The sequence below is a fragment of the Culicoides brevitarsis genome, chromosome 3 (genome assembly GCF_036172545.1).
Source record: "Culicoides brevitarsis isolate CSIRO-B50_1 chromosome 3, AGI_CSIRO_Cbre_v1, whole genome shotgun sequence".
Taxonomy (NCBI): Eukaryota; Metazoa; Arthropoda; class Insecta; order Diptera; family Ceratopogonidae; genus Culicoides; species Culicoides brevitarsis.
In genome coordinates this window covers 30,069,950-30,090,986 of record NC_087087.1, presented here as the reverse complement: position 1 = coordinate 30,090,986, position 21,037 = coordinate 30,069,950, and the positions used below count along the sequence as shown (strand labels likewise).

The window sequence follows — 21,037 nt, the reverse complement described above, 5'->3', positions numbered from 1 at the left end:
AAATATTTTGTTTAAAGTATTTTAATTTTATTTTAAAAGTACTCAAAATTGTTTAAAAAAATAAATAATTATAAATATAAATAAATAAAAAATTAAAAAATAAAATTAAAAAAAAATTTATAAATATTAAAATTAAAAAAAAAATGATTTTTGTTCATTTGTTTATTTTTTTTAAATTAATTAATTAATTTTTCTTATTTAAAATTTGTTCAAAAATCTAAAAAAAAAATTATAAAAATAAAACAACTAAAAAACGACTCCAAAAAGCTTTGATTTTTCATAAAAAATTAAATAAACAATTAAGACAGAATAAAAAATTTTTAAAAAATTTCATTAAAACTTCATAGAATTTAACACAAAAAAAAAAATACAAAAGAAAAATAAATTGATGACTTGAAATTTTTAAATTGAATTAAAACTCACAACAAGAAACAACAAACTTTTATTAAAATTCACCAACTATCAAAAAAATCTCCTTCACAAAATTTTTAAATAATTTTTCAATCTCCTCCAAACGGAAGATCAAAACTTCCAATAACTTTTCCAACTTTTTTTGCTGCTTTTCCAAATCCTTTCATTCCCTTCCTTCGTGTTTCTCCCTCATTTTCTTCACTTTCAATCCCTTGCAATCCCGGAATCATTCCTTCAGGCAAATTTGCAGCAACAAAACCACTCACCGCAAGACACAAAATCAAGCAAATAACTAATAATGCAAAACTTTTGACCATATTGTGGCTTTTTACTCAATCAAGTGAGGTTTTACAGTTCAATGCGACGCTATTTATAGCTAATTTACTTCAATGCGTTGATATTTCGTGACAAATTATGATTTAAATTCATTCAAAGTCAATAAAAATTTTATTTGCCCATTACCATGTTGAGCCCTCCCCCGGATGCCAATTCAGAATTTTCATCTCCAGGGGGTTTTCCATCCCCGGCAAGTTCCGTAGCAGCTCCTTTGATGGCATTTTTGGCTCCTTCAGCTACGAATTTGGCAGCATGGAATGCTCCGACGCCAACAATTGACTTGCGCTGCGGTTCTAAGGGGGGGAGTGTAGTTGTTTCGGGGGTTTCGTCTCCTAAAATGACCGAAATTGTGAGAAAAATTGAACAAAAAATTAAAATTGTTTTAAAAATCATGTTTCTTGGTCACGAAGTTTCGCTGAAATGTGAAGAAAATTAAAATTAAGAAGCAGTAAATGTGATTAATTCGCCTCAAAGTGTGACAAATTTCGAAATTCACAATTTTTATTGGTAAGAAAATTTAATTTTTTTTAATCGATTGTTGATACTTCGCCCGGATCCCATTCCGCAAATGCCTCCGCGATGATCGTGTAAAGCTTCAACCAGTCCCAGAAGGTCCAATCATCCCAATATTCGGGATCCCACCAATCTCCGTACTCATAATCCTCGCCCCCGTCGTCATAGTAATAGTCGTAATAGTAATCGTAGTCGTAGTAATAATCGTCGTAATAATATTGCTTTAAATCTTTAGAATTTATCGGAGCTGCATGAATTGCGGATAAAATAACGCAAAATATCAACACGAGACACTTCATGATCGACTAAAAATCCATCAAAATCGCTAAAATTTCGTCTTAAATGCAGAAATTACCTTGAAAAATCAATTTTTCCCACATAATTCACTCACGAAGCAGAGTCCAAGGATCAAAAGTGCGTCATCAAGAGTTCAAAAAACACATTTCCACACGAGAAATCGCTCAATAAACACCTTCGCTTAATGCAAGGTTGATGTTCCCGCAACGCACGACGACTTAAAATAAACATATTTTTTCATGTTGCGCGTCGTCGGTGTGTCAAAAAAATGTTATATCATTATTATTACTCGCGATAGATTTCTCTTTAAAGAAGATGTTTAACAAACAAGCACGAAACGAATGGAATGAATGTGTCAACCCGGTGCGATGTAAACACACGAAAAACACAAAAAAAAACAACAAAATTTATTAGCCAGGTTATTTGCATCGATCGACCGAGACCACTGCGAGATGTTATTATTATTATTATGATTTTCAAGAAAATTTTTTTGATGGTCGTGTGTGTGATGCCGCATCATGTAGTAATAAAGAAGGGCGTTGTTGTGATTAAATGGAGTTCAAATGGGTCTGTCTGATGCATTTTTATGAAGAAAATAAACAAAAATACTAAATTTTAGGATAATTTAAAAAAAATCAGAAAATTTTGGAAAATTCGTGGAAAACTTTGAGATTTTCCGGAAAATTTTGAGGAAAACTTTAAAAAATTTGATAAATTGAACAGTTTTAAATAGTTAAGAAAATTTTTTGAGCAATATGATGAATGAAAAATATTGGAAAATTCGGAAAACTTGTGGAAATTGTTGGAAAATTAATGAAAATTTAAGGAAAACTTCGGGAAATTCAAAATTGTAGTTGATGAAAAATTTTAAAATTTGAAAAATTTTTTAAACAAATAATCATAAATTAAATTCTAAAAAAAAAAAATAAAAAATATGGAAACTCAGGAAAATTCGGAAAATCGTTCGAACTTAAAGATATTTAGTTTTAGTTTTTTTTCAATTCATTTTTTTTTTGTATAAAAATTTTGTTTATCAAAGACTTATGTAAAAATATGCTAAATTTAGAAAAATTTGTGAAAATCGTTAGAAAATTAACTTATGAAAAAAGAAATAAAAATTTTCTTTGTATCTTATTTAATAAAAAAAATTCATGAAAAATTACAGAAAAATATGGAAAGTAGTATAAAAAAATTCAAAATATTTGAAATTAATTTCTATTTTAAAGCAATTTTTAAAATCATTGTAAAAATTTTATTATAATCTTTGAAAATATTTTAAAATAATAATTAAATTATTTTTAATTTATTATTAAAACAATAATTTAAAAACTTCAAAATTTTTAGTTTAAATTTTAATTAAATTTTGATAGAATAATAAATAATTTAAAAAAATAAAAAAAATTAAATTAATAATTTTTATTAAAATTTAAATACTTTAATTAAATAAATTAAAAAAATAAAAAAAATAATAAAAAAATTATAAAAATTTAAAATAAAAATAAAAAAAATAATAAATTTCATTTATTTTGATTTTTTTTTAAAGTTTTAATTTAATTTTATAATTGAAATTAAATTAAAAATTTAATTAATTAAATTATTAAATTAAATTAAATTAATTAAATTATTAAATTAAATTAAATTAATTAAATTAAAAATTTAATTAATTATTTTTTTAACTTAATTAAAAATTTTAATTAAGTATTTACTTTATTTTTTTTTTGTACAATAAAATTTAAATTAAAAAAATAATTTTTTGTTTTAATTAATTTTAATTTAATTATTTTCAATTCATTTCATATTTATTGAATTTAAAATGAAAATTCTTTAAAAGAAGATAAAAAGCGCTCATGTCCTTCCTTCAAATAAAATCTACTCAAACCTCTCAAAGTATTCTCAAAAAGTGACTCGTCGCATCTCAGCATGTCGTTGTAAGTGTTTGTTTGGCAGACAATCACAGCAGCAGCATCTCTAAGCAAAAATCAAATCTTTTTCATGAAAATATTCATCTAAAAATATTCTCATGGTATTTTTAGCAGTCAAGTAACATTTAAACTCATTTTCATACCTAATAATTGTCTTTTTTTTCCTAAATTTTATCTCCGGACATTTTCTCGGAAATTCTGACAATTTTTCGAACAATTTTCCAAATTCTTGTTTTTTTTCTCTTTCTACGAACGTGTCACGTGTGTAACAGCTGCTTTCGAGCATGTAACAATAATTGTACGAAAAATCGTGAAACAAGAAAATTTTCTCAGCTGTAGAAAAATAAAAATAATAAGCATAATATTCACTCACTTTTGAGTGTCTCGCACGAAAATTTTTCAAAAGGTACGCGTCGTAGATACAAAAGAACGTCGCCGGACACGGTGGCATAACGAAAAATATTGTATAATGCTCGACGACGAAACGCACACGAAATATGTTTTCTTTAGTGTCATGCCACCGCGCGCGTTAATGTCTCCTCTCGGCGGCACATCTCGGAGTCTCGAAAATCTCGAGAATTTTTGTTTCATGGAATCGCGAGACAATTAAGAAAATTTATGTGATCGCAGCGGAAATAACGCGACGAAAAAAAGAAGAAGATTAATGTCGTTAAAGGCATTTGTGAGAAAAAAAAACTATTTTTAGGCTGAAAATTTCGGCTTATCAGTGATTTGCTTTAAAAGGGCAAAAAATGAAAAGAAAGAAAATTTAATTAAAAAAAAATTAATTAAAATTAAAAAAAACAAGAAAATATGAAATCAAGCTCTTTTGATCAAAAAGAAAAATTTTAAGAAAAAATCGCCGGTTCACATTGACCTGCCTAATAACGTTAAAAAAGACATTTAGCGACAACGGCATGAATCTGTGCTAATTATAATTTGCAAAAATTGTATCAAAAATCGTCGGTCGTCTATATATTTTGGTCGAAAAGGCAAAAATTTTGTGCTGCTCTCTCAATAATATATCGAGAGACCTCGTTATTAATATTTGCTGTAAAGCATCTACAACTACTTGTTGTTGTGTGAAAAAATAAAAGAAAAAATAAATAAATGAAGAAAAATAATAAAATAATGGTGATGGTGTGAAATAAATGTTTAAACAACAACAACAACAAAAAAAATTCTAATGCGTCTCTCGCTAAACACGACAATTCGTATGTCGATACAAGCGATTGTTATGAAGAAAAATAAAGAAAAGTGTATTGTGATCGTTAAAAGTATGAAGTAAAAAAGAAATAAAAAAATTTTTTTTAAAGGAAAATGATCGAAAGATCAAAAATCATGGAAGATAAATAGTTTGGAAAACGAGAAAAGTTAAAAAAAATAAAAATAATTGTAAGAAGAGATTTAACAGACCAGGATGGCTTATATAGCATCACAAACATCCGCACAGGGTCCGCATGTTAGGTAAGAATTTCTTAGAAATTCAGGGTTGCCATTTTCTGTCAAAGATTCGAAATAATTTTAAACAAAAAATTAGGATTTAGATTCAATTTTCGTCAAAATATTTCAAACAGGGTTGTCAAATTTAAAAAAAAAAATTAATTTAATTTTTTCTATAATTCAATACAAATTTGTAAAAAAAATTAAATTTTAGCAAAAAATTTTTAGAAACAGTCAGAAATTAAAAAAAATAATTAAAATTAAATTTTTATAATTTTTGGCAACACTGTATTGAAGACTTTCTCGTTTTTCTCATAGTTCTTAGTCAAATAAAAAATATATCTTTATTACTTCTCAGATTAAGTTAGAGAAGAGAAAATTTCTTCTTTTTTCTTTTAAAAAATTAAATACAGGGTTGCCATTTTCTGTCAAGTATTAATAATTATAATCTTAATAAATTTTCGAAAATGACATTTTAATAAAGAATTCGTTATTTTACACAAAAAAAACTAACAATTATATTCATTTTCTGTTAAAATATTTCAATAAGGGTTGCCAAATTTTTGAGAAAATATAAATTTGATAAAAATTATATTTTTTTTTATTTTTTGTTATGTTTTCTGAATTTGCCGATAAATATGTTATTTTTTGGAAAAATTTCGGAAAAACAATTAAAAAAATTAAAAAAAAAAATCTGAAAATCGAATTTTGAAATTTTTGGCAACACTGTAGCTATTGAAAATTTTCTCATTTTTCTCATAGTTTTTGTTAAAAAAAATATTTATCTATTCTCAAAATAAAAAATTATTTTCTTTGTCAGTTCCGGAGATAAAAAAAAATTACATACAGGGTTGCCACTTTTCTCTTTATTTTTAGTTTTTTGCTGCTTAAATTATTTTTTAACTAAAACAATGGAGTTTTTATTCAAAAATCTTATTATACTTTTATAAAAATTACAAAAATAGAAAAGAAATAAATATTTTGAAAATTTATTTGAAAAATTTGGCAACCCCGTATTAAAAATTTTTTGAATGTCATAAATCTTTTGATCATAGTTTTTGAAAAAAAAAAGATTTTTTTTTATCTATTTGAGCAGTAAGGCATAAAATATAGACAGAAAAAATCAAATTCAGGGTTGCCATTTCTTAAAAACTTTAAATGAAATTAAAAAAAATAAATAATCTTTAAAATTAAATTTAAAAAAATATATTTTTTTAACGAAAAATTATTTTCTGAAATAATTAATATCATAAAATAAAAATAATTAATTTAAATATTTTTTAGAAAAAAAAATTTTGGCAACCCTGTACCACAAAGCTAAATTTTTATCTCCTTTTTCTATGTTGTCAATTATGGAACTAACCACGAAGAATTCCTCACAGCTCATAAATTTCCCATAAAAAATTTCATTGTCCTCCCACTTAAATAGCCTATTAGCTAGTTAGCCAATTGTCTGGTTGTCATTTTCCTCGCAAAAGACAAAAAAAAAATAAAATCCACAAAAAATAAAAAAGTGCTCGCGACAAACTCTTATTGTCTCCCATAATTCTATTGTTAAAACATTAATTTATTTATTTATTATTGTGTTCTATTTATAGCGCACACTATACAGACAACAACGCCGCGCGATTTACGAAAACTAAAAATGTGTCGCCGCTGGCGCAGAGATGAAAAAAAAACAAAAATAGACAAATTCAATTAATTATTTGCCGTTTGTGCGTTACACACACACAGTTGACACGACCAACAAATGCACACGTAATAAATTTTATTGCATTGCAGATCGACCAGATGAGGAAAAAAAAGTGTGAATCTTAGAAATGGGAGACAAAAGTTTTTTTTTCGTGAAAATGTGTGTTTCTGTGTGAAAAATTAAATCAGACGAAAAACAAAGAAATGCATTTCTTGACACCTCGCACTTACTTGATTTATCTCGTTGTTGTGAGGAGAGACAAATATTGGGGACATCATTGACGTCACTTTTTTTCATTAATTTTTATTGCATTTTTGACCATCAACTAATATTTTTTTTTTTCGTTTTTTTCTCTTTCTAGGTGAGTATCTGGACCGGCAAGCAACGTCATTTCCTCTCAGGCTAAAATATTGCTAGCGAAAACCGCAACCTGTTTGAAAAAAAAATTGATGACGCAAAAAAAATTTTTTTTTTAAATAAAAAGGGTAATCGATAGTAATTTTGTTGAAGTAGAAGAAGGAACATCTGCAATGAAAACTTTTTTAAAATGCATTTCGATGACAAAATTTTGTTTTTAAAAGTAATTTCGGTCATCAGAATACGTTAGAAATTTTGAAATGTGTACTGGGACTTAATTTTAGAATGTGCATTGGGAAAAATATCCAAAATGCACATTGGGCAAAAATTGATTTTTAACCACGTGACTTATTGATTTAAATTTTCGCAAAAAATTCAAATTTTACATCTGACCCAATGCACATTTTTTGAACATTTCAAATTTAAATTTCTTACTGGGCATTAATTTAAATTTGAAATGTTTAAAAAATGTGCATTGGGTCATAAATTATATTTTCACTCAGATTCATATTGAAGATATTTCGAATTATTCATTTTTAATTGTGATCTGGGTTAAAATTAAATTTGAATTACTGCCCAATGCGTATTTGGAAAAGTCTATAGAGCTTTTTTGAACTGAAAAACATCAGTTTGTGCTCTGGGCATAATTTTTGACATTTAAAATGTTGTGAAAACTTTTGAAAATGTGCATTGGGCTAAATTTCAATTATTGAATTTTTTAAAAATGTGCACTGGGTTCAGTCAAATAACTCAAAATACGACATTAAACTCAGTTATTTTCCGCTAACGACAACTTTTTAAATAATTTTATGCTAAATTTGATTGAACATCCTTGATTTCAATCAAGAGACACACAAAACTTTTGTGAAATGAGGTAAATTGCAAATTAGGCAAATTTTGAAGTGCCTTGTTTACCCCACAAATCCTGATCAAAATTGAATTTTATTAAAAAATTCAGTCAAAAAACATGACTTTTTGCTTTTTTTAAAAAAGACAATCCAACAGATGATTCCCCTTAATATTTTATTCTTACATGAAATTCCTTCAACATAGAAGAAAATCTCAGATAGCGTCACGTTTCATCGTTCATGGTGCAGGTCAAGGCATAATTTATTAACTAACTGTGTCATCGTCACTTTTTACTCCGTTCAAACTCTTTTTTTTTCTTTCGAGCTCGATGAAAAATAAAAAAGTGTCTTTGTGAATCATTACTTTTGTGTAAGACGAGCTCCATGCACGTGTCATGTCTTGTTTACTTTGCAACGAGAAAAAACTAATAATATGGCTTTGATCAAAATCGTTTAGTGATGTTTTCAAAGGGATTTTAGCCGAGGAAAAATGCATGTAAGAGGATTACAGGAACGTGAGTCAATGAACAAGAAAACAAGTTGTACAGAATTTCTACCTTTTCAAAAATGTGGCAAAAGCGAAAAAATATTTTCAGTTAAATTTTCTTAAATTTCATTAAAAAAAAGGTTTAAATGATTTGAAACTTAATTTTAAAATTTTAACGGTCATTTTTTAAATTGACATTTTTGAAATTTTTCATAATTTTATTTGTTAAAAAATTTTAAATTTAAATTTAATTTCGATTTAATTTTATTCAATAAAAAAATAAATAAATAAATAAAAATATTTTCATTGAAAAATTTTAAAAAATTTTAATAAAATTTTTAAATTAATTTTTTTTTAAAAAATTAATTTAAAAAAAAAATTTTTTTTGAAAAAAAAGATCTTTTTTAATAATTTTTTTTTTAAATTTAAAAAATCTTAAAACATTTTCATTCATTGAAACTGCCTAAATGACGTCCCTTGAGAGAGTTTTAATTTAAAAAGCATCCGCACGTGCATGAAATGGACAAGAACGTCTTACTTTTTCTTTCCTATTTTTTTTTTTGCAATTTTAAGTCTGGAAAAAGTTTATTTTTTTACTTCTTGTAACTTTTAATTGTTTTTACTTGTTATTGTGGTAAAATCAAGAGAATAAAAATTATATAGAAGAAAAAAAATTATTTCAAGGTTCACAAAGCAATTTTTAAAATTTAAAAAAATATTTGTCATTTTTTAAAAAATAATTTTTTTAATTTTAATTCATAAATTAAATTAATAATTTATTTTTATATTATATAAATTAATTTAATTTAAATTAATTAAAATAATTTTAGAAAAAATTAATAAAAGAAAAAAAATAAATTAATTTAAAAAAAATAATTATTTAATTTAATTTTATTTAATTATTTAATTTATTAAAATAATAAAAAAAAATAAAATTAAAATAATTTCAAAAAAAAAATCAATAATTTAATTTGAAAAAAAAAATAATTTTAAAATTAATTAATTTAATTTTAATACATATTAAATAATTTAATTTAATTAAAAAAATAATTTAAAAAAAATTGAAATTTTTTATTCAACACAAAAGCCCGTTAAAATTCTAAATCTCCATCCTAAACACAAAAAAATTAAATTTTGAGAGAGAAACCACTTTCCCGTGCTACAAAAGCTCTTTTCCATCATCAGCTGTTTCTTTCCTCTATTTGTCAAATCCACTCGTCAACGTTGTCTTTTTTGGTAAACAAACTCACGTTGCACGATGGGAGAGTCCTTTTTACTCTCTCAAACCGCTTTCCAGTGCAAGAAGAAATTGCTCTTTTGGGTGTGAACTGGAAATTGTTTTCATTTTTTTTTCTGTCGCAGATGAAACGAAAAGAACAAAGAGAACTTCCATTTCCTTTCATCTTTACTGCCAAGCTGTACGTTCCATGCAGCGCGAAAATTGTATGTGCGGCGCAAAAAAGCTTTTTCTTGTGTCGAAGACTTGTGTGGTGTGGTCGCTTTACCACTACTTCAGTTTGTGACATGAATTCAGTTGATACTTTTTCCTATCGCCGACTGGATTATTAGAAGCGTGGAGTGAGCGACTAATTTTTTGTAAATAAATCTGAGAAAATAGATTTTTTAAAAAGGATTTGCGAAAAAAAAAAACAAAAAATAAAATAAAGAATTAAAAAAAATAATTAAAAAAATATTTTAAAAAATTAAAAAAAAATAATTAAACGGTTTCTTGAAGAAAAAAAAATTATTCAGAAAATCGCAAAAAAAAAAATGTCTTTCATTGGCTAGTGAATTAATTTAAATTAAAAAAAAAATAAAATTAAAAATTGCTTGAATTATTATTAAGTGTAGTTAAAAATTACCGAGCTTTGATGTGCATTAATTAAAAAAAAAATAAAAAAAAAATCCAGCTTTCATCGTTCTCAAAAAAATTCAACGTCATCGAGTGGCTTTTCATATAAAAAAAAATTATTTTGCATAAAATTATTAAAAAAAAAGGTTGAAGCACAAAAAAAACTTCAAATAAATCTGAATCAATCAATAAAATAATAATAGTAATAAAATAATACCAAAAAAAGGTGATATATATATGAATATAATGTATATTAACAGAAAAAATGTCTTTGGAGTGCGCTACTTACTGTGGATGCGAAAATAAAAATAAATAACAAAAAAAAATGATATAATAAATTTTTTGCTGTGTCTATCGTTCGTCGTCATATCGCACGCTCGCCGCCAAGTAAAGACAAAACAAGTCAACAACTACTTACTAAACGAAAAAAAAAACAACTGAAAATCAATTCACGTGTGGTTTATGCCGAAAACGAGGCTCTGAAAATATTTCGAACGAGGAAAAACCCAAAAAAATAAGAGTTTGAGTGAAAAATTTCAATGTCAAAACAGAAATTCTTGAAAAAAATCTTGAAAAAAGTGAACAAGAAAAAAGATGTAAATTGCAAAAAAAAATTATCGTTGAAAATTGAACACAATTCCTGACTAGTTTTGCATGTACAAGAGTCAAGTCAAATGAAGTGAATCTAATGCAAAATTATGTTTATTTAATCAGTTGTTGTTGTACTGTTTATTACGAGCAACGATATTGATTTATTTATGTTTATCAGATTTGCTGACTCGACGTGAATTTTTGTGATAAAAAAAAAATGCGGAAAAAATGCATTTTTTAAAATTTTTTTTCAATACTGAAAAATTTTCGTTTTAATAAAAATTTATAAAAAAAATAAATTTGAAAAAAATTGATCTGAAAATTAAAAAATTCTTTTAAAAAGTTGTTGAAAAAATTTGAATATTGTTTAATATGTCACAATTTTTAAAAAATTTAACTTAAAAAAAAATATATTTAATTCAAAAAAGTTATTTAAATTATTTTTTAAAAAAATAATTTAATTAAATAATAAAATTTATTTAAAAAATAATTATTTAAAGTAAATTAATAAAAATATTTTTTTTAATTTATAATAAAATCTTGAACAATTTTTTTAAATTAAAATAATAAATAATTAATAAATTTAATAAAATTTATTAATTATTTATTAAAAAAAAAAAAAAAAAAAAATAAAATTGCCCAAAAATATGTTTAAAAATTAAATTAAATTAAGAAATTATAAAAAATGATAAAAATAACAAAACAATTACCTTATGAAAAAAATTATTTTTTTTTTTAAACTTTTTTTTCAATATTTTTTATTTTTTTATAATTGCCCTTAACTAAATCTAAAAAATTAAAAAAAATTCTTAAGTGCTCTTTTTTTCTTTTAAATATTTATTTTTTTTTGTAAATTTCACGAAGTAAATTTCATACAATTTGAACTCCCCTGAGATAATTTTCATTAAAAACTATTTTATGGTTTCCGCTTCACGAAACAAAGATGATGAGACCAACTTTGTCCTTGAATCTAACGACTTTTGATACAAACATGATAATATAATAATAACAACTACTTTGTAACTTCTCTTCACATGATTTATTTTCCTTTCGGATTTCCTTTGTAACTTTGTTCTCATTACAACGAAAATTTGAAAGAATTTCCTAAAAAAAAAAATTTTATTTAATAAAATTAAATTTTTAAAAAAATATTTTTTTTGTACTCAAAGTATTTTTTAAAAATTTAATTAAAAAAATTAAATAAATAAATAAATTAAAAAAAAAATAAAATTATTTTATTAATGTTTTTTAAAAAATTATATAAAATTTTTAAAAAAAATTCGTAATTTTTCAAATAAAAATTTAATTTAATTAAATTAAAAAAAAATTTTTAAAAATCGTTTTTTTAAAATATTTTTTTTAAATTTTAAATAAAAATTAAATTAAATTAAATTTTTTTGCAAAAATTTTATTTTAAAATAAAATAAATTATTAAAAAAATTTTTTTTTTAAAAAAATTATTTTTTTTACAAGCAAAAAAAATTTTTTGACAATTTTGGAAATTCTTCGAAATTTTCGCGTAATTATGTAAGACAACCCACAATTTTTTATTGTTATTACGTCGACGACGCTCTTTTTTCCATAGACAAACAATCAATTTTGTTGTCGTTCTAAATCAACAGCGTAATAATAAACAGACGAAAAAAAAAATTCTTTTTACGATAACTGGATTCAGGAAATTTCGATTGTGTTCAATTTTCGACGATTTGCAGCAATAAAGAAAAAGCAACAAGCTACAAAATCTTTGCCAAAAGTGAACATTAATCGGTCTTGCTGCGAAACGACGGAGCAGAACAGAAAAAGTGTTGTCGTCAATTTCATTCGAATGGGGGTGCCTGGTGAACACGATGACAAGCAAAATAGAACGAACAATAACAATAACAACGAACAGACGAGAAAAACATTAAAATGTTGTTGCAAGACGTCGTCGTCGTCGTGCGGCGGTGGTGTTGGCGTAACCACGTGTTGTAACAGTTCCCTTTCCACGCTCGTCGACTTGGATCGTGGTCGTTCGTCGTCGCGCTTCAGTCAAGCCTCGTCACACATTTACCTCAATCCGACATCCTTCGACGACTGCATCGTGCCCGATACGTATCTCACGGTGTGGAGCGACAAGGATTTCTACAACAACAACTTTAACCATTTGCTGCAGCTACATGAGCAGCATCGTTTCATCGTTAAGCCGGAGGAAAAAATTAACGCAAAGCTGGCGACACGCACGAGCAGTTTGTCGCCGTGCAAGAAGAAGAAAGCGGCAGAAACGGTCATCGTAACGGCGACGGGCGACATCATCATTGGCGGCAGTCCGAAGAAGGACAAGGCAAAGGTGAAACCGCCAAAGCCGAGAATGCGCGGAGCTGGCGGGCGCAATGAGCTGGAGGATGATCCGTTGATGCGACGCCCACGAAGACAACTCAAAGCTGACAAGAAGGAGAAGAAAAAACAGGAAGAACGGAAAAAGTAAATATAAAAACTATTTTTTTTTATCCCAGAAATGTAATTGTATAGCTTGAAGGCTTTTTGTAAAAGTGCATCGCACGCAGAGGAAAAGTAGCTGGGAAAATGCATTTGTGCTTCAATTTGTGCGTCGCACGTTTAGTGACAGGCAATTCAATCAAAACAACTCCCACATGCGTCTCGATTCTTGATTTGAATGCTGTTATGAAATATTAAAAAAGTTTTTTAACACATTTGAAAGAAAAAAAATTCAAAATGTGCATTAGGCTGAAAATTTTAAAATGTTCATTGGGGTAAAATTTGAAATTTGTATAAGAATGATGCTTCAAAATATGAGTTGATTTGTGAAATTTTAATATTATTGCGTGAAAATTTCAAATTGTGCATTAGGCAAAATTATTTAAATTTGTATTGGGGCCGAAATTTGAAATGTATGTTGGGATGAAATTTGGTACTTCAACTAATTAGAAACTCAAAAACATGTTCTGAGTCAAAATATTGAGGTAGACATTGTATAAAAATTTTAAAATGTGTACTGGGTCGAAAATTAAAAGTGTGTATTAGAACAAAAACTGGAATGTAAAAAAAGATGAAAACCAAAAAAAAAAAAAATTTTAATTTCTTTAATATATTTTGAGACAATTATTCAAACAATTTAATATATGGAAATTTCACAATACGCATTGGGGCGAAAATTTTTTTCAAAATAATTTTTTGGAAATATTTTTAGAATCTGCTTCTAAATATGTCTTAAAATGAAAATTTAATCAAGAGAAATTTTACCGCGAAGAAATTTTATCATGAAGAAATTTCAAAATGTACACTGGGTCAAAAATATTAGAACGTAAATTCAAAATGTGTCATAGGGCAAAAAATAAAATTTTTACTCAAATTATACCAACAAATGTATAATGGGACAAAAATATAGAAAATTCGTCATTTAAAAATTTTAAAATGTGCATTGGGTCAAGTCACGTGGTCAAAAATCAAAATACGCTTGAATCAAATATCGCTTTTTTGACAAAAACTTTCAACAATTTCTCCAATAACAAGAGAGAAAATTGATAAGAAACGCACAATAGACGCATTGTGTTTCATTAATTGCGTTACAAGGTCGTATCCATTCGAGTCAGTCATAACAAGAGATAAACAACTGTTTCGTAAGAAGACTGTTATAACAAGGAAGTGTGAGCGACTTGTTTTTGTACATAAATAATTGAGTTGCAACAATTACAGTGCCATAGTTTTTTTTTTGGGAAAGACACGACACCCGACTAGTCAACCTCATCGTTCTTCATACATAACAAATGTCTTTAATATGCTAATTACTTTTGTACACAGAGTTTTTGTTCGTGGCTCATATTTATGAAGTTATTAGGATATAAGTTCATAAAAAACGGAGTAAAATTTAAATTTTCGCAGAGTGTGAAATTGTTTAACATTTGAAATGCATAACATCATTCATTTTGAGTTTTTTGCGAGTTTTCTTATTTGTATTCTATTTTAAATGGAGAATGAAGCAAAAAACGTGAGATTAGGTCATAAATGTGTAAATGATTTTAATTAAGTTTCTGTGAATAATGAGCTTTTTATAATAATTTAATGAGATTTTAATTCAAATAAAAAAATCGAGGTACTTTGTCAATGAGGAGTATTAAAATGTTTAAAAATGTTCAAAAATAAAAAAAAATCAAAAGCTTTATTTTTTTATATAAAAATTATCATTACATTTAATTCAAAATGTGCATTGGGGTTAAAAATTTAGAAATTAAAAAAATAATTGTTAATTGAAAAGTTTAATTAATTTTAACTTGAAAATGTGCATTGGGCTGCGAATCAAAAGTTATTTTAAACTAAAAATGTGCATTGGGTAAAAATTTTAAAATATGCCGCGGGACTAAAAATTCTATTCCGATAAAAATTTAAAGTACTTACCGAAGATTAAAAACCTGAAGTTCACTCGAATTGTTCTTTGGGACAAAAAAATATAAAATGTGCCTCGGGATAATTTCATATTAAATAATTAAAAAATTTAAAATGTTCACTGGGATGAAATTTTTCGAATAATAAGGTTAAAAAACTTAATTTTGCAACAGAAAAATTTTCAAAATGTGATCTGGGTCCAAAAATTAGAAAATGTGCATTGGGAAAACAATTTTGAAATGTGCCTCGGAAATAAAAATTTTATTCCGATAAAAATTTGAAGTACTAAATTTTCGGTAAACCTTAAATTCATTAGAATTGCTCATTGGGACAAAAAATTAAAACGTACCTTGGGATAATTTTATATAAAATAATTTAAAATGTACTTTGGGATGAAATATTTCCAATTTTGAGATCAATAATTCAAAATATGCACCAGATAAAAAATTTCAATGTAAACTGGGTCAAAAAATTATAAATTGTGCATTGGGATAAAAATTTAAATTAAATACTGAGACAAAAAATTATATGCAAGAAAAATTTCTGCAATACCTACTTCAAGGAAAATCGCAATACAAAAAAAAAGTCATAAAAACCAAACGCCTCCATCTTCAAAGTCCTTCCTAATCGTCAAACCGTAAATATCACAGAGGGTCATACTACACATTCAATCACACATTGTTCGTTCCTCGGTTATAATTACACATAAAAATGCGATATCGCATTCCATTTCCTCCTTGAAAAATAATCACAACATTTTTTAATTGGAATGCCAGTGGACTTGCACACGACAGAAAAAAACACAGAAATTGCATGAAACGTTTTTTTTTGCTCAGTGTCCAACAACTGCAAGGTGATTAATTATTGTTCCTGTTAGTATTTTTCTTTTTGATAAATTTTTATTTTTTTTTCTATTCTTGAACATTTTCAATCAATAACCATTGCTTTGGATTCTCCCGCGAAATTGTATCGATCATTTCTTGCGACAATCCTTTCGCCTTCATTCTTGGCAAGACGTTCGTTATGATGTGATGATATCCGTGCCCTCCAAAGCTTGTGAGTCGATGTTTCGTATGGATATCATGCGACATCAAAACTCGCTTTTCATATCCTTCAGCTACGAGTTTCATTAACATGTTGATGCGATCTCCATCGGAAGGCATGTCAAAAGTCGGATTCAACTGATAATAAGAACATTCCGTTCCAAACAAATCGAATTGCAGATAAACTCCCAACTTGGCAAATTCGAATAAAGTTTCCTCATTTCTCAGGAGAGTTCGATCCAAATGCGACATTGAACATTTTTTCGCATCGCCCCCAGCTTCCAAGTAAAGTCTCACGATTTCAAAGGGAGCTTCTAAATGTCTACCGGGATGGAATCCCACTCCACATTTGAGTTGTTGTTGAGCTTCTGCAGTAGCTTTTATCGTATTTTTCTCAAAGTTGGAGATCGGGTAGTCAGAAGCTACTTCCGCGATCACTCCGCAACTCAAGTTTTGAAAGTCATTCAAAATCGATTCGTACAAAGCTTCAGTAGACATTTCTAAAACACTTGAGGGCTGCGTTTGACCCAGATAATGCCCAGCTCCAGCTACGATATGAACTCCAGCTTCCTTTGACAAAGCTTTCAAATCCAAGTTAGTCCGAAGTCCAATACTCGAATTTTCAACAATTGCTGATCCGCCGAACTTCTTGAAGAGTTCAAGGTCTCTCTTGACACCTTTGAGACTTTCGTTATCGGCAAAGTTCAAGTTGAACTTACTCGCGTACGGATATTGGCGAACAAAACCAACATTTTGGAGGGAAATTGGTCCAGCGATCAGTTCAGAAAGATCTTTCAATGGCGGCTCGAAATGAAAATGAGAGTAATCGAGAGCCAGGTGTTCGTGCGGGAGAATTATTCCAAAGTCTTGAGCTGGAATTCGACCGAGAACTGTTTGAATTGACATTTTTTGACTGTTCTGTACGAAGTTCAATGAATTACTGACAAAAAGTCAACAAAAACAAGATAATTAACGGTACTTATCTTCTCTCTCTCTCTCTTTCTCTCTCACTTACTCTCATTTTCTTATCTTGAACAAATATTTAAACAACGACGACTTTAAGAGATAAAATCAGCTTTTAATCATGCAGACTATTAATTTGCGATCAGTTTTTGTCTTTCCCAAAGGAAATGTTTCGACATCACTCAACTTTTTGTGTTGCATAACAAATTAAAGAAGAGAGAGAGAGAGAGAGAGAGAAGTACAAGACAAATAAACCGTAAAAACAGCTGCATTATGTGTAAATTTGATGATACCCATACACTCACAAGTCGAGCAAAAAAAAAGCGACAATAAGGAACAACATAAATTATATACGCAGCATTTTATGCGGAAAGGCAGATGTTGTCTGATTTCATGGAAAAAATTTTGCATGTGCTTTGAATATTGAAAAGTTAATTTTTAGTTTTTTTTTTAAATCGCACAAAAAAAAATCAATAGACACGTGCTTTGAAAGTCTAAAAAAATTTTATCTCCCGTGAATTTCGAGTGACATCATCAATGATGATAGCAATCAAAAAGGAATTTGGAAAGTTGCCAAACACTGACCTGATTATCAAGTCCTTTAATTTTATGACAAAATGCTATAATTATGATTTAATCAGCGGTGTCATCGAGACAAAATACATCGGCAGTGGTCCGTGTTGTTGTTGTTGCTGCAGGCAACCCCTGTAATTATTATGTCTTTTGTGTAATGAGAAACTGTCAAAGATTGAGCGTTAATGAGATTGTAAAATTATGTTTGGATGAGAATTAAAGGATTTTGTTGAGGAAAAGGAGATGAGCGTATTTAATTACATTTTAATCAAACAATATAATCTTAAATTAATTATAATGGAGTCGAAAAAATTTTTTTACCTAAATTGAAATAAATTAGGTAATTTGTTAAAAATAAAATAAAATAATTAAAATAAGTAAAAATTCTATGAATTTTGATTTTTGTAAAAATAAAAATATTTTTAATTTTTTTTTTAATAAAATTTTAAATTTCATTTAATTTTCTAATTTATTTATTTATAATTTACTAATTTATTTATTAATTAAATTGTCTATTAAAATTATTTAAATTTATTTATTTAGCAAAAAATTATTTATTTATTAAAAAATTTAAATTAATTTAATTAATTAGGAAATTAAAATTATTATTAAAATTAATTATTAATTAAAATTTAATTAAAAATAATTAAATTTAAAATTAATTAAAAATTATTTTAATAATTTAATTATTTTGACTAAATTTGAATTTTACTTAAACTATTAAATTTTTTAATAATTTTTTTATTAATTTTTTTAGTAATCATAAAAACTTGAATATTGTCTTCGTAACCTTATCTCCCATTTTTAATCTAGACAAAAAATTTTCATACGTTTTATATTAGATGCTCAGACAGATTAATTTCCAGAAAAGCAATATTATGCTGTTAATGACAGGTTTCCATGATAAGCGTCTCGAATATTTTTATTAAAAAAAAAATTTTTTTTCAATTTAAAAAAAAATTGCATTGAAGGACTGATTAAATGATTCATTTTTTACAAAAATTATTAAATTTTTTGATTGTAGTTTTTACTACATTTTAATAAAAAATCATAAAATTATTTTTGTAAGAGGTTTTCCTCAGCTAAACTTCAACAAGTAACTAAAAAATAAAATTAAAACAAAATATATAAAAATAAATTAAATTTAAGGCTTTTATTTTATTTTTTTTTATTTTTCAAGCTTCAAAGGAAAAATTATCAAATTTTAGTTTTTTTCATAAAAAAATATTTTTATTTAAAAAAATAAAATAATAAATAAATAAAATAAAAAAAAATAAAAATATTTAAAAAAAATATAAAAATGACAAATAAAAAGTTTATCTGTTAATAATTAAAAAAAAATTAAATGAATTAATTAAAAAAAATAAATTATTTTAAATATTTTTTTTAATTAAATCCTAAGTCATTAAAAAGGAAATTTTGTCCTACTGAGTAAAATTATTTTTTATAAAAAAAATTTTTTTTTCGAGTTGTTAATTAAAAAAATTGAAAAAAAAAAATATAAAATACATGAATTAAAAAAAAAAATTAAAAAATAAATTAGGTAAAAAATAAAATAAAAAAAAATTGAAAAATAAATTAAATTGAATTTTGTCAGTAAGTCATTAAAAAGGGATTTTGCCCTATTGAGTAATGCAAAATTTTATAAAAAATATTTTTTTCGAGTTATTAATTAACTTTTTTTTAACAATAAAAAATATTTGAATACAGTATTTAAAAAAAATTTTAATTAAATGATTCGAGTCCTTTTTCATAAAAACCTTTTTTATATCAATAAATGATTATTGTTTTTCACAAAAATTAATATGTCTGAATATCCAACATCAAACGTTATGATTATTTTTTTCTCTGAGCTATTTATCAGTTCATTATGACTGGACAACATATCGATTGCTCCCCTAAAATTGGTCAATAACTGTTCTTTTTTTTGCTCGTTAAACGTTCGAGACACCATTAACAACGTTTCATGCGTGAAATTGACCAAGTCTCAGACTTGTAATTATTTTTTTTACTCGTGCTTATTTTTTTTTCATTGTTGTAACGTTAGTTGTAATAAATAAGTAACTTGCATCGCCTCCCATTCCCTTATTTTTTTTGCTTTTTTCTCTCGAGAGACTCGAGTTACACACCCTCTTTATGTTAATGAAGTATTTTGCGCGCGTGTTTTTTCCTTTTTTTCCTTTCTTGCATCATGCAATTCATTTAAATTAATGTTTATTTCGATTTCTCTTCGACGTCGTCGTCGTTGTCGTTCTTGTGGTTGTTCGAAGCCACAAATATGAAGTGCATTTTATGTAAATATTTATGTAAATTATCGCGAATGGCGAGAATGAAAAGAAAAAATTGCCACAAGGCAAATAAAGTGCAAAATAAATTTGAATGGGATGTGATTTGATTGGAAAAATTGTAAAGTGCACGTGCCTTTTCCCAGCTTTTTACCGTTATTTGTACAAAAAATGCTTTTTCATCATTAATTACTGTTAAAATAAAGTATTTATCACTTTTGTAATATTTTAATTGCTGTAGTTGAAAAAATAAAAAAAAAATCGCAAATTGTCAATTTTTTCCCAATGTAATAAATGTACAAAAAAAAATGAATAAATAAAAATATTGTGACCTCAAGTGCTTTTAATGTTGAAATGTTTCCATATATCCAATAAATCCACTTTTATGTTGAAATGATTTATTTTTTTTTGTAAATAAATTTTTTCATGTTTTTTGTTGGCTGCTTTTTCTTTTCTAGCACAGCTTTTGACGTAAGTATTTCTTGTGAATCTCCGAAAAAAAAATTTCAAAAGACACAGATTTAGGTCAAAAATTACTTTCTGACGTCATGTCACAGTTCAGAACAAAAGATCAAGAAATTATGCAAAAAAATGAGTTTATCTTAAATGGTCGTAAATGTCCCCTAATAAAGAAACAAAAAACAAAAAAAAACCTTAAGACCGAGAAAAAGGTACAAAAATTATCCCAATAATGACTTTGTCGGGCAATGAAGTAAAAAAACATGACTTTTGATGAGATCGTGAGATGGAAATGAGAAACAGAGAGAAAAAGATAATAACTCGGGTTAATCCGCTTGTTTTCCCTTTTTCTGTAGCAGAATATCCATGTAATGGCAGTAAAAGCTACAAATTGCTCGGATATCGACACTAACCATTTTTTGTTGGGAAAGGGGATGAAATGAGGGAATAATAGTGGGGATTTTTAGTGAAGAATTTTTTTTTCGAGTGAAAGTCTCAAAACCACAGAAAAATTAAATTTTTTCCCTCTTTTGTGCTTTTTCTCTTTTTGCGTTGTTCATTTATTTGTCTTTGTAAAGAGAAAA

At 26.3% G+C, this 21,037-nt stretch overlaps 2 protein-coding genes across 2 annotated transcripts in view; one reads left to right on the top strand and one right to left on the bottom strand.

Moving 5' to 3' along the window:
- The window catches only part of LOC134835854 (potassium voltage-gated channel protein Shaker-like), a 250,526-nt gene that overhangs the window by 85,400 nt on the left and 144,089 nt on the right, over positions 1-21,037 (top strand). The gene's annotated exons all lie outside the window — the stretch shown is intronic.
- On the bottom strand, positions 16,010-17,100 carry LOC134834802 (phosphotriesterase-related protein). Its single transcript, XM_063849584.1, has one exon. It carries the CDS (start codon positions 17,077-17,079, stop codon positions 16,042-16,044), a length of 1,038 nt encoding a protein of 345 aa, XP_063705654.1. The 5' UTR covers positions 17,080-17,100; the 3' UTR covers positions 16,010-16,041.